This window comes from Antrostomus carolinensis, unplaced genomic scaffold (assembly GCF_000700745.2).
Source record: "Antrostomus carolinensis isolate BGI_N321 unplaced genomic scaffold, ASM70074v2 scaffold30944, whole genome shotgun sequence".
Lineage (NCBI taxonomy): Eukaryota > Metazoa > Chordata > Aves > Caprimulgiformes > Caprimulgidae > Antrostomus > Antrostomus carolinensis.
Window position 1 is genome coordinate 1 of NW_010310588.1, and position 19,439 is coordinate 19,439.

At 36.0% G+C, this 19,439-nt stretch overlaps 1 protein-coding gene across 1 annotated transcript; it reads right to left on the bottom strand.

The window, feature by feature from the left end:
• Positions 1 to 1,532: 1,532 nt before the first annotated feature.
• LOC104523785 (vasoactive intestinal polypeptide receptor 2-like) lies at positions 1,533 to 18,861 on the bottom strand (the record flags this gene model as incomplete). The annotated part of the gene is made up of 3 exons (XM_029084627.1): positions 18,720 to 18,861; positions 5,348 to 5,455; positions 1,533 to 1,630 (listed from the first exon to the last, which is right to left on the bottom strand). Coding segments are annotated over exons 1-3 (348 nt in total), but the record flags the coding sequence as incomplete, so codon positions are not given.
• Positions 18,862 to 19,439: the final 578 nt, after the last annotated feature.

The following is a 19,439-nucleotide window of genomic DNA, read 5'->3' on the forward strand; positions in this document are numbered from 1 at the left end:
ATGACATCAGTTGCTTTAGCCTTATCCACAATCGCTGTAACCCCAGCATAAAAGGCCACCAGATTGGTCAGACTTCACAATTTGCCCTTAGTGAAGCCATGCTGGTTGTCACCAATCACCTTTTCATTTTCCATGTGCCTTAGTATAGTTTCTAGGAGTATTTGCTCCATTAACGTTTGTTAATAATTAATAAATAATTAATATTTTTTCAGTACCTGCTCCCCACACCTCTCTTCTGCTTTTTATCCTCACTGGTTTATTATTTGCTCTTTTACAGACTTTTGTAAATGTTGCTACTGCTTCATATTTCCAGTTTCTCTAGGTTTATTCTTGCAAGTATAGTCAATGTGCATTTCATTCTTCTCCTTCAAATGATTAATGAATATATCAAACAAGAACTGCTTTTCAATTATACTACTTCATCTGCTAATTAAGTATGTCTCACTGCCTGGAATGTTATCTTTTGTTAATTTGAATTTTTAAGTCTTGACCCATTTTCACTCCACATGACTATGTCTAGGTTGAATGACAGTGATTTAAAATGGCTGGTTTAGCAATAATGCCTGCGCATCCCCAAGCTGTCAAGTGATACCAATGTTTTAGAATGTGTCTTCAGAAAAGTAGGGAAAATACCATACTCTATCCATTTTCTTTATTATCTACTTTCAACTACAGTAATGGCTGGGCTTTTAAACATAGAAAGAGATTGTAAGAACTACAAGTCTTCGCTAGAATGCCAGCACATCTCTGTGAACCAGACAGAACAGATCTGCTAGAGCTATCCCACACATACTAAAATTGAGGAAAACCCAACCAGCCAAGTATCTTTATTCATGAGAGAACTCCATCTGTTCATGATGACAAAGTTTTACTGACACTGTGAGTTCATCCTTGTAAACAAAATCATGCTCTGTCAGCCTCATGAGAAAAACAGATAGAAAATGGGTAAAACGTGATGGAAAAAGTACTACCCTCAACAAAAAGAACAAGAAATAGGATCTGCAAAGTGAATAAATATTTTTTTTCCATTTATACTGTATTTAACATACATTGACAATTTTTTTAATCCCTTCTAATTGCTAACACAAAGTCCAGTGCAAATTTGCAATAATTCCAATGACCTAAAGTCATTCTATTTTACTTACAACTTAAACACATATCAGCAATCAATTGGTGCATGTATTATTAACAGAATATTACAATATTAGGATTTGTTATAATAAAAACTTCTCGAAATAACACAATGAAAAACATACTGTGCATAAGCTTAGGAACACTGCAATATTAGAAATATTGGTGCATTACTGTAATTACCAATTGTTTATAGCTTTGAGTGTCAACAGTTACTGGATTCTGCATTTCTGATTTTATCTTATGTGACATTTGCAATCCAAGCATATTGCAATAAACGCTACCAAAAATTACTACAGATTTCCATTAATTCTGATAGAGTAAAATGGGAATTATTTAGAAGCAGAGTATGTCTGATTGAACACCAGCATCTAAATGAATAGAAAAAGTATTTTTCCTACCTTATAATCATCCTCATAGTCATTATATCCACAAGTACTTAAGATGTCAGGAAAAATATCTGACCATCCATTACTTGTACAATTTTTGCTAATATTTCCTGTAAAGCAAAATTTGAGAGTTTAAATAAGAAAAATGCAAAAGTCTCCTCATCAGTGAATCTTTAGACAACCTCACTCTGTCATTCTGTTAACATACTGTATTTCCTAGCACTTCGTTTAAAGCAACCCAGCCATTTCCTTGCATGGGCTCTTCATTCATATTACTTTGCCTTTTACTCTTCCTCTGAGTTTCCTTTGCACTAAAGAAAAATGAAAATAATTCCAAGCAGTGGTGGCAGACTTCTGCTTTGGCATAACAGCTCTTTCTGTTACATCTGCAAAAGCCTGAAATATTTTGCTGTTTTATCTAAAGTATTCTGGAGTAAGTCTTTCAGCTCAGTTGATACAGGGGATAACTTGTAGCTAAAGTACTCTGAGTGAGAGTTGCTCTAATCTCCTATTTACACTTTCTGAGAACATAATACCAAATGATCTACTTAAGAGTTATAAAAGCTCTTAGATATTGGTGATGAATTACTGCTACAGCAAATGTTGGTAGGGTTGGTAATGCACTTTAAAGGTCAAAATATGTGATAGGTTGAAGAACAAGGAAATAAATATGCATATTGAATCTCACTCTTTGAACCAATCACTGAAACAATGTAGTCGAAGGAACGTACAGGAGATGTGTAAGCATCATTGGAAAGGAATTTTGAACATCTCTTAATTTCAGAAAGGATTTTTTAGGTTGGACCTGAGAGAAGTTAACTCTTTTCCCAGATGAAGTCACGCAGATGAGATGGGGGCAACCCATGATTCTACTCCTTAATCTAATTAATATGAACTAATGTTCATACAATAAGGAACAGCTTCAGTAAGAGAAAAACAGTTTGATGTCAGAATTAAGAATAGTCATTGAAATTATTATAACTTACTCTTACAATGTCAAATCATAAGTAACTTCTCACCATTCTTACAGCAATTTTCATATCCATGATACTTGAAACCTAAAATAACACACTGCTTTGGTTTGGAGTTTACCATTGGTCTTTAACTGACTTAAAGATGCCTGGTTTTCACCACAAAAGAACAAATTTATGTGTCACAGATCAAATTTGGACAAGAAGAACCAAACATGTTTATATAGACTCCAAACTAAAGCTCTTGTGTTTTTTATCTTGCTAATTGGTTACTAGAATTGCTTCTTTGTATAAAGTCTTCAGTGGAAACTTGTAAATATCCTACAAATGGTTGACCAACAATCAGATCTTTCTAGCTTATAACCTTGAGCCTTGACCTCAAACCAGTGTCTCCTCAAACAACAGGACTGCTTTTGCCATTTGGCACAGACATGGCATTTTTAAAAGAAAATGTAAACTATTTATACATTCTGAAGAGTCTTCACTTTAAAAGTACATCAAGGTTCTCTGACTAGTGAGAGCAGAGGAATGTGTTAACACAACCACAAATTGCATTAAAGCCAGTTTTGCAACAAAAAGACTCTATGTACTCAAGATGCTGAAGTATTTTCTACTATAAGTACTGTAAAGCCTTCTAACTTAAAGACAGTAAAACAATGTTCTGTGGAAGACATTGTTTATTTCTGCATCATCGTTCCATGCAATTAAATATATCAGACTGCAACCTCATTTAAAACCTATAACTTGACATATACATTTGAATAAAAAATTCACAGAATAACTTTCTGCTACTCATATATTTACATCATCATGTACAACACAGAAAAAAACATTATAGGATAATATGATCGCTTTTACAGTAAGAATTAATTTAATATATAGTTACTAATATGCAATAGAGAATTGATTATGTGGTATGCTTAAATTATAACCTTGACCATTGCAGCAGAAATTAAGAGGCAGTTCTCCAAAAGCTGTAAAGATAAGACAACTACTTTTTTAATTCACAATTTAAGTTAAGAAATCCTTTAAGAATTGATGGTATTTAAAAGCCTACTTATGATTTGGAATACTTCCATAAAAATAAAGTAGTCTAGATCATCTTGCAGTAGAATTTTAATTCCTCTTAAATCCTGAAAAAAAATAATAAATACATCTCACAAATCTGGCTAAATAAAAAGAATTAGATTTCTTGTTTAAAGATATTTTTATAATTTCTTGCCAAAAGAATTAAGTTAATTTGGAATGTTCTGTGTATGAATTAAATAAATTATATATTCCTGAGCATTATTAAAAATTCTAAAGGTGCTGAGATACTTAGTTAGATCTTAATTGAATCAACCATGCAAGATGTTTGCTGTCTTCCTTCTCTGAAATTATAGAAAGACAAGATTTAAAAAACCCTCTTAACTGAACAGGTACCTCTAAAAAACCACCTTCAGTTCCACAAGCAAGAAGTAAACAGGCAGCTATGAAAAAAACTGTATATGGGAAAACTATAGCAAACTATAAAAAGGAAGTGATCTTTCAGTCTTGATGATGCCATGCCCAAGTGAGATAGAGTTGCAATGCATTGTGAAGGTTTCAGACTTAAATATTTATTGCAGTTTTTAAATAGGAAAATGAAAATGTTATTGTAGTATAAGATACTAACAATTGTGAAATATCAAACATTCAAATTCCAGAGACAGCATGCATACTCTAGCTTTTGGTAAATAGACAGAAGCAGTGTGATTTAATTAAGATTTTGAATTTTTGGTATTTATTAGCTTGCCTTGTCTCATGACAACACCTTAATATCTTCATTTGAGTAATCTGAATACTTTTATAGATTTCACAAGTTTTAGTGAAGATTACACATACTTTCCCCTTTATAAACTGTTTAGACTATCCATGATAAACTAATCAAGATTCACCAGCTCCAGGAATGAAAACTTTTGCTCATCTTTAGATTGTTTTAGTAATCTATTTTTTACTGGAACAAGACTTAATCAACAGTTTTGAGAATAAAGTATTTTAGTCATACCCCAAGTTAGCCTCTGTGTAAAAAGTAAAATTGTTAAAAAGCTCACCACAGAGAGCTCAAAAGCAGAGTTAAATCACTGTGATAAGTTTTTCATCTTTTTAGCAGCTCTTCGTGACAAAGGTTTCTCACTTCAGCAATAGGGATAAGATTTTTCCTGCTGCATTTTGGGATACACATGTGAAATGCTATGTGTGCATCATCTATTTTTAAAACCCCATTAATAAGACAAAGTGCAAAATGAAACCACAATATGATATATTGACAAGATGGTGCAGAAGAGAGTAGACTTGAAACAGTTAACTGTTTCAGCAGCCTGAGACACTGATGAGCTCTTTTCAAGTTCCATTAAAAAGCAGAATAAAAGGTTTCATAATAACTACCTTAAATTGCAATAGTGATAATTTTTAGGTATTATGTTTTAATGTTGCCTCATTATTCTCATGGAGGCAAGGCAGAGCTTCAATCCTAAGCACAGGAGGAACAACCTACATGTGAGACCTGCTGGCAACTGTTAAAGAGGTCAGTCAGGCTGAGCTGCCTTAATAATTAACATAAATAGGTCAAAAAGAGCAAGTAATGTCTTCAGCCTTGATGAGTGTCACTATATCAGAATATATACTTAGTATCTGACTGAAAGAACACAATATGGAGCACAAAGGCAATTATTTAGTCTTTTAATGATGCATCATTAACAGCTCTGTTAGGAATCTATTATTTTAACTCTTTAAAAAAGAAAATAAAAACCTTAAACTGAAAAAAATAATAAATAGCATATTATGTTATAAAATACTAAAGAGAAGCCACTAAAAATACACCTTATAATGAAATACCTGGTTTGCCAGAAAAAAGGCTAAATACTTTTGGACAGGGGACAGTGACAGTCTCTCCAATCTTTGCAGGACGCCAACAGGTGATGTTATCCCAAACTCCAACACATCCTGAAACAAAACCAGTAGTAACAGACTTGAAAGCTCAGTCTGGTCCAAATCACGCTACTGTATTTACCTTATAAAGGCTTGGTGGAAGCTCCAGATGAGGAGTTCAAGAAAGATTAGACTCTTTCAAGAAAGTGGCAAAGACTGTATTTTGTATTAAAATGTTAAGGGTAATCATAAGAGTCTGTTGATTAACCAGCTTATTTTCAGGTCAGTGTTTGCAAAATGTCTTATTGAAATGATGTCATTTTGATGGGAACATGCTAAAAAAAGATAAGAGAATGTCAAAAAAAGTAAAAACAGTTCATTTGACTCAGCATCACAAATACAATGGAAGCATATCATGACTGGAGAATTTTTGGAACAATAGGCAGAGACTGACAAAATCATCTCTCTTAGACTGAGTAACAGAGATTTGAACAAAGAATGCTTCTGTATATTAATTTCAGGAAGGGGGGTCATAAAATGTTATAGTCATGGTTTATAGTAGTACTAGTAACAACTTGCTACTAGTAGAATACTAACTACTTGTTATGATTTTGCCCATAGTGATGTCTCTATAAATGTGGCTCAAAAGCAGTATCTCATGAATTAACATAAATCTTCTTACAGCCCACTACAAGCACTTGGATCAAGCATGCTCTGTTTGTCTAAAGGTGACTACTTATCATGCATACCTTCTAAGCTAAGTGAAGGGTTATGAAGGTTTCTGAATACAAGCCTTATGAAGAATTATGAACACAAAGAAGTAAGAAAATATTGCTCGTATTATCTCAGTTCAAGTTCTCTGCAAAGAAAAAAGATAATGTGCAAAATTGTGGGCATTTATGTCTTCAAATAAGGCAATTGAGATTGCCAGTGTAAATTTGTAACTAATGCTAAAGAGAGAAACAAAACTTTTATCCTTAGAAAGCATAAGGGACAGTTTGTTCCTCCAGTAGAGAACATGAAACTTGGATTAGCAACAACTCACACCCATGATAATACTATTCTTCAGAACATTTATAGTATTAGCAGTTCACTATTTATTTACTCTATGCTAGTGAGATCATGCCCAAAATCAAGCCACTCAAGTCAAATTAAGCTCGAAAAGGAACATTTAAAAGTTCTGTATTTGTGTTAAACCATCTTAATGCAATTGAACTTGGGCAGCTTGTGTTGCCTTAAAGTGTCTAGCATCTTACTTGCAAAGTTTAAGTTATTTTCAAAGTACATGTAAATTAGGGAACCCAAAAGTGTGTCACAGAACTGGCAATTGGGTTTGCCCCTGGGGGTATGTCCTAGCTGCAGCTTGAATGAGAGCCAGTGGCATAGCATTCCTATGGGCTTTGCTTTCCTTTGGAAGACATCTAAGTGTGATAGTCAGGAGGAAGCCTCTATGCTGTACCAAGAATAGGGTTTGGAGATTAAAAAAGAAGATGAGAGGAGGATTATGGGCCAAATTCTGCATTTGGTCACCAGTTCTGTAGAATAATCTTTATACAGTTTCCCAAGGAAATGCTGTTCTCCAGTGGAGTCACTTGTTGCTGGGGACTAAGTCTTTCTTCACTCCTCTGAGGATTATACAGCTTGAAATGCAGCATCTGTTCTCTATTCAGAAAGATGCCAAAAATAAGGGATTACTGATGGGAACACTTCACAAAGTTTATCTGTATGGGTAGATAACACGTAATGCCTTATTCTCCACTGCCCTGTATGCTGTATCAACTTCACAAGAGGTATACAGCAAATGTATTGTTGTTCATTACTTCACACACTCACCTAATACTCACTTCAATGCCTTTTCCAGTCAAGCACCAAAAATCTCCAGTCACAACCTCTCTGGGCAACCTGCACACACACAACTTCATGAGGAATTTTGCCACACATCTAATTAGGATTTCCTTTGCTGCAGGTTGCTTCCATTGCTTCTTGTTGTGGTTTTCGTTTGGTTTTTTTCTGTTCACATCTGAGAAGAGTCTGGCTTCATCTATTCTATAAGCCCATTAAGTAGATGAAGGCAGCAATCAGATCACTCTTTTCCAAGCCAAAAAACCCCAGCTTTCAGTCAATCTTTATATGTTGCATATTTTAGTTCCATCCCCATGCCCTCTGCCAAGCCCATTAATGGCTTTCCTGTACAGATAAGCCCAAAACTGGACACACTACTCATCTGCTGAGATGCAGTCTCAGAAGAGACAAATAGAGACAGACAACTGCTTCTCTTGATCTATCAGTTTGCTAATGTAACACAGTACATGACTAAATCTCATCTCCGTAAGGGTGCACTGCTGACTCATGTTTAAATGAATATATTTCTAAAGCAAACATCTAAAATGAGTCAGAAGAACTTAATCCTAAAAAATGCTTATTTCTTCCCAAGAGAGCCTGAAGCTGTTAATTCAGTTGCAGAATCTAGACTGTAGGTACCTGTCTTTAATCAATCCCTCTCATATTTGCTTACTACTGTGTGACTAACCTCAGCTTGTCAAGTTCTCCAGTTACCTGAAGAGGACTAACTCTTTTGGTTCCTTTAGGAACTTTGACTCCTAGACCAATATCTCAGATTCCTTCTTTTAGCCTTAGGGTAAGGGAGATTTACTTAGGACTAGGAACCACAAAAGTGGCATTCTTTTTATCTGTATTACACAGTTGGCTAAGAAGTTCCTGTTCCCACTAACAATTCACTCTTTTCAGGTTTCTGGTCCTTACCTCTGGAATGAGTGTTTTTAGCAACTGACTCAGAATGTAATACTCTTTGGACTCTATAATATTTCCTTTTTTCCTGATGATCATGCAGAATTTGTCCTTTCTAGTGCATCTGCCCTTACAGCTGGTTCGTACATTTCTTTAAGAATTCATTTCTTTAAGAATTAACTCATAAGTTTTAGCTATGCTCTGTTTTACCTGACTACCTTCTACTCCCTCCAGCACCTGTAGCTTTGCTTTTAGCATTACTAAGGATATCTCTGAGGTGATGTTGACTTGGTCATGTGTATATAATTTAAGAGGTTTACATCTGAGCAAGTCATCTTCATACCTTTGAGTTCAATGGAACTTAAACATGCTTAGGCGCTTCCTGAGTTAAAGTTCCAGATTAAAATAAAGTTCTACATCTCTATGATGCAACACCAGGGTTTATGCAAAGATAAAAAATATTTACTTCAGCCAGTTCAGGTCATGCTTCCCTCCCAGTTGATTTTAAGCCAGAAACAACATCAACAACATGACATACAAGAAAGACAAAGGAACTATTTTCTTCATCTGCCAGCACTCAGAACTATAGTGACAAAATGCAACTCTTTTGGCTTTGATGGATGTACTGCCTGAGCCAGCATAAACAAGCCCTGGAGTACACAACAATAATTAGCACCCTGTTCGACTTCAGACCTTTTTACTTCATCCCCATTTCCACTAACAAGTGAGAGCTGAGATGAGTCATGAAAGTGTTCATGCACACTCATAAAAGCTGATGACTTCCACAAATTTTCCCTTTTGTGCAGTATACTCTCTGTAAAATGGTAGATTTGCTACAGTAATTTGCAAACAGCCCAGAGGCCTCTATCAATTTTTGCTACACTGCTGTAGGGACTGGGCTAAGGTTTTGCTAAAAAGGCAGCTGAACAACACGGACTTCAGAGCTCCACTAGTACCTTTTCCACAAAACATCACAAAATTCTTATTCAAGCTTCACCTGCATGAAAAGCAGTGGTCCAAGTCCTATTCCCACTGATATTAATCAACAATCATTTTGTACCAGATCTCAAAGCTAGCTTGCAGGAAGGAAATCAGTATACAAGTTTCTGACATCCAAAACATTACAAGACACTAATTTTTTTTTTCTGGAGAATGTATTTTTTACCTCAGTTTTACCTCAGTATTTTCAGACTTTAACAGGCATCTACAGCACAGGAGAGAATGATACTTTTTCAGACTCCTTAAATCAAATAGATTAAACAACACAAAAGATGTATTTATTTCCTACATCTAGACTATGTTCAGATATATTAACAGTCATGAGAGTGAAACTTAAGTGGCTGTCATTAGAATTCCAAGAAAACATCAAACCTCAATTTATTTATGTTTACAGGTTTATTTATTATGGTACAGGTAATCTGAGAAAACTCCTGAAATGTCCTGGAGGCATTTATAGTCACCGAATGACTACCGTGTGCTTCTGAAAACTGGTCTAGGGCTGAATACTGAAATGATGGTGTTACTAATGCACTGCTAGGGCTGTTAGAAGTACAACTGTTAAACAATATACACTTTTCTGGGCTTTCAACTCATACCTTTCCTTATTTCCTCTTTCTCCTATTACTACAGATCTCTGACAATATTGCAGTCAAGTATCTTAGCAAAACACACCCTTATGCAGAGGTGGGATACAATTAACAAGTCCATTCTTACTACACTTGCATCAATTTGTCTCTTCCATCCCAACAACATATCTCTATTGTACAGCAGGAGCTTAAGTGTGCACAACTGAAACTAGCAATTAATTTCCTACTCATCTTGGAAATACAAGATGTGGCACAACTGGAGACCTTGGTGAGTGTCACAGGTCTTCAAGTAGATACTGCTCTTTACCCACCATACATACATACATACCTCCTCTTACAACAATGACATATGTGATATTGTCAGAGGGTGTCAAAGCATGATTCACTTCATCCTAAAACACATGAAAATAGGCCATATTAATTGCTCCCAACAATTGCCTGTTTCTTCCCAGTGACTACAGAGCAGCCTACAATGCCATACACACCAAACAGTGTCAGAAAATGAAGGTGTGATAAATGTTAACTATGTTAAATGTGCCTCTTTCTTCACATAGAATATCCAGCTTGATCAAGCTTGATATTCTACTCTCTACTCACTTACTCTCTAAGACTCTCTGTTCAGCCATTAATTCATTCAGTGTTAGGATTTCTGGACTGTCATCCATCACTGCTGCACTTCATAAAATCATTATGTATGTTCTTATTCTCTGGAAGTTTTACTCATCTCCTGCATATATAAGCCTGTTTCCTACTACTGCCAAAGCACATTAATCAATTAAGATAGAAAACATACTTATTTGTAGCTCTAAATAAGGTTTTAAGTTTTAGTTCTAGTAACAATTCTACCAATAATTCTATAGCAAATATCTCTCATTTTAATTAAAACTTAAATTGCTCCAATGTTTATTTTTATGTCTGCAATTTTCTTTATCATATTTTAAAACAAAAGTATTTTAATGTACATTTATATCCTTTTATGTTCATTCATTGACTTAGTCTCTGTTTGCATCCATCTTCAAATTCTCAGGCCTTGAATGCTTTTGTCCTTTCACCCTGATATGTACACATACAAAATCAGTCCAGCTCTTGATCTGTGTTAGCTCCCCTATTTTTCCTGTGCATCTCTACTACTATACTCTTTACCTCCTTCTTTACCTATTAATAAAGCTAGCAAAGAAAAAAAATAGGCTCATCATCTCTATTTCTGTGGTGTCTAGAAGAACTCCCCTACACCCTACATATAACAATTTTTTCAGCCTCTTAACCTCTTCATTTGCATCATTTATTTCTCTGATGTGTCATTAGCAGTATATCCAAGGAAACAACCAATCTTCACAGAAAACCTTTGCTCAATGACTCGCTCAAAAGTGTGGCCACAGCATCACTTCTCTAATGCTCTTCCCTCCTGTTCCTCCAGATGATATTGTAGGTACTATTCTTAGTTTCAATGAGATCATTTACTTTATGTGAATGTTTGGTCTTTAATGCTTGTGATGCATTTGCAGACACTTTACAATGAAAGGAAATGTAGCAGTCTATAAACCACATTTTGTTTTTCATTTTTTTCAGCTTATGTAAGTATTGCCACCACATTTCTCATCCTGCTATCTCAGATCCAGTCTTTGAGCAACAAGTTTGCTTACTTACATGTGCTTCTTCATCTATAAAAATATGTAACACTGGGTTTGTACTGGAAAGTTTTGTTTATATAGATATAATATCCATATTGTAACCACTAGGTGGCACTTTACATTTGGATTTTTAAAACTGCCAATTCAAGCAGAGGTTTAGCATTTTTTAAACCGTCTAGACGTGCATGATACATGAAACAAAGCGAAAGTTCTTTGAAAATCAGCCAGAAAGTTGTCAGCTAGTCCAGGGTTTATTTTTTGAACAGGGAAAGGTTTTGATTTTTCTACTTGACTTGACAAAGCAGAAACAATCTCACCTCTTATGGGCAATGTTTTCTAGATTGTAGGTCTGAATGCCCCAGCATGTAATTTAGGCTGCATGAGAATTTTTGAACATATACGGACTGAAATTCTTTCTGCATTTTCACATAATAAGAAAGAAAGAAAGGAAAAGGAGGCACTGGAGAAATAGGGAGCTAGCAAACTGGAAGCAAAGCAAACACACAGCAGAACTGCTTAAAGCAGCAAGAGGAAGAAGATAGAAGCAAAAATACTGCTGCTCCAAGCTACTTTGCTAAAGTTATTTACCGTCTACTTGTGTCAAGGCTCTGAGTGCACCAATAGGGTTCCCTGCACCAGGGTGGATCCTGACCCCCAACCTGCAGGTAATGTCCTCAGCTGTCCCTGCCCCAGGGGGCTGGAGATGCCTTGGCTGGGGGTGGGATGGGCCCTACCTGCCCAGGGACCCCCAACCCCCTCCCCAAGGAGCTGCTGGCCTGGGACCCTGTGGAAATAAAAGCACTGGCTGCAGACTGGTCAAGAAGCTGGTCCAATATTCCTATAGGGAACTAAAGCACTGCTGTGGAATTGTACAGGTACAGACAAGCTCCAGTTATTCAGACATACAAAGGAAATGCAAATGTAAACTTTTTAAATTACTGGTCAACAAAAATGACCCATACACAGCACGTAGAATTTTGGAAGTTTACAATATACATCAGATTTAACAAGTTAAGCAGAATGACAAGACCAGTAGAGTTTATCTCATATTCACCTAAAATGTTTGCAGTTTATAGGTTTTCAAAAGCCAGTGCTATTACCATGAATGGCAAAAATATTGCTACTGAGATTTCCGGGGGATTACTGGCTCTTCACTAAGTGAAACATTTCAGAACAAATGCCTTATTTCCTTTCTGAAGAACAGCTTCCCATCAGACAATCAAAAATCTGTAAGTAATTTTAAAGTTCTAATGTAATTTACATATTTTTAGGGTAGTGTAAGGAAATATGGAAGTTGACAGCTAAGAACTTTGAAAAAAACTCTCTGAAAAAGAAAACACATTTTGATCCAAATTTTCTACAAAGGAAATTCTGATTTCCAATTGCTCAAAATGTTCTTTGGAGAAAACAGCATTTATTTTTGTATGACTGGATAGCACTCTAACCTTACCATAAGAACAACATTTTCTATTATACTGGAAAGATATTAATGGATGCAGAGTCAAAGCTGTAAGAGGTACCTTCATCTTCATGCTGCCCCAATTTAGACATGATGTACATTCTTCAAAAAGTATTATTAAATATCAATCTCCTGTTCATATAAATCCTACCATAAAATATTAAAGTCTCTGCAAAGTATTGGGACTGTATATTTCTGTTAGTTTGGATTATGTCTAACCACATGCTATTTGTTGTGTTAGTTGGAGTTCTTTTACTGCTTTGGTATTCAAGATTGCTTTCTTGTAATATTTGAACTTTGGATGTCATGGAGAGCAGACTGCCACAGCCACGGCTGTCTTTACCAGGACTCAAATGTGAAACCACGTGGGGCAGTATTTCTTTCAGAATCTTCTGAAAAACACAGTAGATTCACTTATGGCTCTGCACTTTCCTTTTTCAGGGCTCCAGATGACATTTACTAATATCTGCTTCTGAATTTCTATTCACATTTTGGGGGAAGTAGAAATTTCAGACTTTCAAAATTGTAGAATGTATCTGTGCCCATTTGTTGCCTCTCTTCTTTCCCAAAAAGTTTGTTACTGACATTCTTAGTAACCTTCATTGTGCAAGATTTTTGAATAAGGTTGATCAGGACATTTTCTTGGTCTTCACCGTTTATTTCCTGTTGTTTATTTTTCAGTAGGCAGCTGGATATGAGGAAGAATTTCTTTCTTGAAAGGGTTCTGAGGCATTGGAAGGGGTTGCCCAGGGCAGTGGTGGAGTCCCCATCCCTGGAGGGACTGAAGAGTTGTGTGGACATAGTGCTGAGGGACATGGGTTAGTCAGAGATTTGTCAGTGTTGGGTTAATGACTGGACTCGATGATCTTAAAGGTCTTTTCCAATTTAGACAATTCTGGGATTCCTTTCATTCAAGTTTCTTTCTCACCTATCGCCCAGTCCCCCTCAAAAGATGAGCCAGCTCTGCCACTCTTCTGCCCTCAAATAATTTTGTATAGCTTCCACAAAGCCCAGACATTTTCAACACCATAAGGACGATCAGTTTTATGTAGTGTCATTAATGGTAACACTTCAATGAATAGAAGCCAAAATACACAAACATTCAAAGCAGCCCCTTCAGCTCCCCTCATAAAAAAAAATGTGAACCAAAAAGTAAGAACATGTCTGTATTACTGCTAGAAAAGTAGCAGCAGAGATTCAAGAAAGCTTGAAGAGCTACTGGTGCTGCATGAAATGTAGTTCCATGGTTGCACAGTCTCATTTAGTTCTACCTTTAATGCTACATCAGAAGACTCTAAGCAACACTGTAGTCTGAACTACTGACTCATTTTACCGAGAAAATAGCTGCAAAACCAAACAAAAATGGATGGAAGACCTTGATGACATTGGAAGGATTAAGAAAGGGGGAACCTTGAGGGGATTCCTTTTACATAGCAAAAGAAAGGCCTCATCTGGCTTTGTTTTAAGTCTCCTATTTACTGATGTGGAGGAGAGAGTGATCATCAGGTTGGCTTAGTTATGCTCACAGTCAGTCCTTCTTTTGCACAATACAGAGATATATATGTGTGTGTGTGTGTGTGGATTTGGAATGCAAAATAGGCACCTTTCTTACTGGAGAAATAGCCTTGACAGTAGAAGTTAGTTGGATAAACTAACTTTTGGACAATTTGCCGCAGGTCCAACATTTCAATATTCCTCCCCTCCACGCTGAAGAGCTTTCAGGAAGATGTGCTCTGTTTCATCCACAAGATCATGAGCTCAGTGCTGGAATCACTGAGTGAAATTCTACCAGCAGCATAATCTGGAAGATTAGATTACATAGTGACATTGGTCCCTCTTGCTTTAAATTTATGCATAAGTGAGACTATCATTTTGGTAGTCCTGTCTGTTTTAATTTCACATTACTAGCTGCATTATGAATCCTCTCTCAGAGGTTTATGAAATTCTTTCTGAAGCCATTTCTCTTTCCATCTACATCCCTTCCTCAAAGTTAAGATGCCATATCTAGAATTTAAAATGTTGTCTGGCATATGGGTCTCACAAAAACACATTTTGGAAAGCAAGAGCCAAAAAGACTCATTTAACTGTGTGGTCACTCAGCCCAAAATTTAAAAAAAAAAAACAAAAAAAACCAAAAAACAACAAAACAAACAACAAAGCAAAACCAAAAAAAACCCACCCCAAAAACCAACCAACCAACCAAACCTAAAACCCGCTATTTCATTTTTTCATGACATCTTTTTGGAACTTTTGTTGTAGAACGTTGTTATAAAGTCTACTGACTGATTTTTAACATTATTTACCATGAGATTTCACTTTTCATTTAAAGATGAACATAAATTAATCAACCAGGTAAAATTTTAACTACTGACTAAAGACAGAAATACAGAGTTGGCCATTTTTAATGTATTTTCACTTTTATTGGGAGCTTTCTATGTTTTTAAGAAGCAGCCATGCGTAGTATGTAAAAGATAAATACAGACCTCAAAACATGTAGCTATTATAAGCTACTTAGAATGGAATTAATCTGTCCTTCAAAAATGACAGTGCAAAAAAACATCCCCTCCTAGGCTGCCAGCTAAGGTGCATCCATATCTCAGGTGTCAAATTATAGGAGGAAAGAAGAAAACAAATGCAGATGGAAGCTAATGCAGTCTTCATAAAATAAACAACTGGATTTGCTGGAGAGCGATACATAGAGGAAGGCACTGACACAGATCTTTGGAGAGTGACTTTCTTCCCTAAATGGAGCATAATGCTCTCTACTAATGGAAGAGTGTGCGCTAATGCCTGAACATCTCCCAGAGGGTGCAAAGCAGGAGGTCTGGATGTCTAACAGGTTGACACTGGCAAATGAGCAGAATTTAGACAAACGGGGTCCTATGGTTTTAATATATCCTTATCATTGTTCATATTTACACAGTATTTATACAGTGTTTCCTTGCAAAACACACTATTCCTTTACTAAGCCATGAAATAAGCAAGTCCTTTGTAGACTTCATAGTCAATTATTTTAGGTGCACTACAAAAATTACTCAGTGAAATTCTTCAGCCTGTGTCATAAGGCAGCTCAGGAAAGATGACTATAACATCATGTTATTATGTAAAAAAAAAACAAAACAAAAACCAAAAAAGTATTGCCTTTAAATCTTTCCTTTATGTCTCCCTAACTGGGAGCTGAGAAGAATTAGATAAGGTATTTCATACATAATTGCCATCTAGGTCAAAGGAGAAACTGCCTGTACCACCAAATTTGGATCTTCCAAAATTCAGTAGCTATGCATTCCAGCCAAATTCTGGAGCATGTTACATAGAGGTGTGAAGGCCTCTCAGGTGCCCAAGAAGTTAACAAAAAAAATTTCCACTGATTTTGATAATGGTGCCCCAAGCCTCTTGGGGAGAATCTCACTGAACCTTTATTTCCAAATTCTAGATAGGACTTTTCACTAAATTTCATTATAGCTTTTGTGAGGCAGGTAGCACATACTAAAGTCAGAAAAGCCTGACAAGGGCTGTATAATCATCTTTGCCATTCAGGAAAAAGTGAAATAGGTTTTGTGAATTTATTGTAATGAATTACGTTTCAAGTGTACTACAAGTTTTGGTGTGGAGCTAGGACTTGGTCAAGTTCCAGACTGCCAATTTTCATTAGTAATTATTCTTTAACAGCAGTCAGAGTATCACTGTGACAATCTGCAAGTCTCTGTTCAAAATACTCCCTACATCTTTGTAGGAGTACAGAGAGTTTATTAGGAAAACAAGGACACAGAGAACGGATATTTTTGGAGATGCAAATGCATATATTTAACACAGGTTTTTCTAAACAGGTTCTTGGTAAACATATCTATATCATAAAGCACAGGATAAATTTTCCTATAACATTAAACAAAGTTTTTTTACCACAGGGGCTTTACAGTCTCTTACAAAATAGAATATTCCCTTAGTTTCAGCCAGGCATTCAATTAAGTTTATAAATCCTTCCACTGCTGTTTTATCACTACCTGCAGGGCTGAATCGACACCACCAGACATACTGTCTCCTTCCAAGACATGAAGTTCTTACACAGCAGTTTGCCTTCAGGAGGCACCCCTCTTCCAGTCAAAAGAAGCTATGAAGAAAATATTGACAGAAAACTTCTTTCTTCCCCTAGGGAACTCAAAATAAAACTGGTGTACATCACAAGGATACCCTGGAAGCAGCCCAGCATCTGTATCACAAAAGTGGATCTTGACTTTCAAAGCTGTATAATAGCTAATACTGTATTTATTAATTCAAGATTTAATTCATTAAGCTGCGCTAGTAATTATTTCTCCATCTGGCTTCACACTAGTGTTATTTATGCAACTGCCATCTCTCTTCACCACTCATATAAATAAAAAAATCTAAATGTAGATCAATTATTCCAGTAAGAATTTGCTTGGAAGAGATATCCATGTAAATTATTCACTGTTACTATAATTTTTCTAATTACTGATCTGGATTAATCAAAAGGAAAAAATATAGTAAACAAGCTGTTGATGATCTTTTTAATTATTTTATTGTATAAAAATTGATATTAGAGTATGAACTGAGGGACTTACATATGCAAATCAAGAAGAGAGGTAGAGAAAGCATCATGAGTTAGGACTCATGCTTATGCTCTAAGGGCACTGCAGATGGCAGGTCCCTGAGGTATCATAATCATCTTCACAGTGCATTCAAAAAGGACTGAATATGAAAAAAACAAATACACTATGTATCACCTAGTTCAACGAAAGGAAAACAAGCGCACTGTGAAGAGCTGTAGTATTCCAAGGAGCCCAGTTATTCTGAGATGATACATACCTGGACTACCATATCAAAAGGCAGGACACTGATGAGGCTTACAGCTTTGTAGAAGTAATTTGAAATTAAATACTTCCAGTCACTTAAATATCATTTAATAACAGAAACTTAATTATTAGTTCTAGATGTGGTACTACTTTGTAAAAATCAGAATTGTATTCTGAACTAAAAAATGTTCAGTTGGCTTTAGATCGTGTATTTCTTTCCCCTGAAAGCCCACCCTTCAATATTTTACATGTTACCAGAGGAGTGCTGGGCAGGTAACATAAGCAAATGAAGCACTCCAAGAAGCACTTTTACCTTTTCACCACCTTTCTAGGTGCACAGTGACTGCTTCTGCTCACAAGTTTTGGCATACAGTTCACAAAAGATAACTAATCTACAAGAAAAATGAGATTTTTTTTATAATCTTATGTTCTTGTCACATTAAAACACAGCAAAGAAATTTATAAAATCTAAAATTAAAAAATAATAAACTACATCTCTTCCTTCTTCTATTAAATTACAGTTCATCATATCTGCATATATTTATCTTTCTATGTAGAGAGAAAATAAAAACGATAAAGTAACAGAGAGAATTTGTTGTTTGAACGTAACACTACTGTCCAGCTTTTCCTTTGCATGACCCTCTAGTACTCTGGGTGTGAATCTGACCTTCTGCCTGAAACATCTTCTCCCTGGGAAACCCAGAGATCATTCCTGCCACTAGGACTTTACTTTCAAAACCATAACTAGAAAGAGATGCTTGGATCCAAGGCTTTCAACTTTTCCTCATTTGCTTTTTCTGCTGGTCCTGTCACCACCAGCCAGCAGCTTCTCTGACAGTCAGAAAATACTTGGAGCAACAGCTTAAAATATGAGAATGCGTTTGCTCCCATCTAGTGTCCCAGCCAGTGCATGCCTAGTGTCTGGCACACCTCTCACAACCTACCTGCTGCAACTGTACCTTTAATGCAAAATCTGCATAAACTCTAAAATACATAAAATTATAAGCACAGTACAGACAAATAGGGCAACTGCAACAGCAAAGGTCAAGGGAGAAAATCTCGAGTACTACAGTAGTCTTTACATTACAGCTTATCTTTTCTTACCTTTGTAGTCCACTGGCTTTGCATTCTTCAGAAGTTCCATGCACCTTGTTTCCTCCTTGTGAATCTCCAGCTGAAATCTGCATTCTGGATGGACACCATTCACCTGTGTCAAATTAACAAACAGGCCAGGGTCTTGAAACATGAATTAAAATACTTTACTAAGGATGCAATTACCAGTAATGAAATCCACAACTTTAACTGGCACTGGTTTTGCCCAAGTATATGCTAGGCATTTCACAGACACAGTCATTGCTTATTTTACCTTCTCACACATTGACTTTTGAAAACAAAATGTTAAAATAATCTATTAGAGCATTCACTGGCTCCATCCTGTAGCATTTCAAGGCCAACTGTCATTTACAAGAAAATATTTAACTTTATAGTGCATGCACCAATATTCCTTCAGAAAAACTGTGAGTTAAACTTCAGCAGGGAAGTAAACGCATCTGGGTTTTTTGCTTTTTTTAGTAAGTTAGGAAGCTGAAAGTTTAATACAAATCACAGAACAGGAAAACTGATCAAACTGCATTCTATTTGACATGGTAGATTTTGCTTTTCTTCTCTTTTCTACCATGTATATTTTACCTCCTGAAGGCCCCAGAGCATGATTATTTGATTCAAGCAAGTGCTACACAGAAAGAAAATCCCAGTCCTTTAAGAATGAAAGCACTTACTGCCTTTACTCATTTATAACACTGCCCCCAGTTCCTTGGTTTTCAG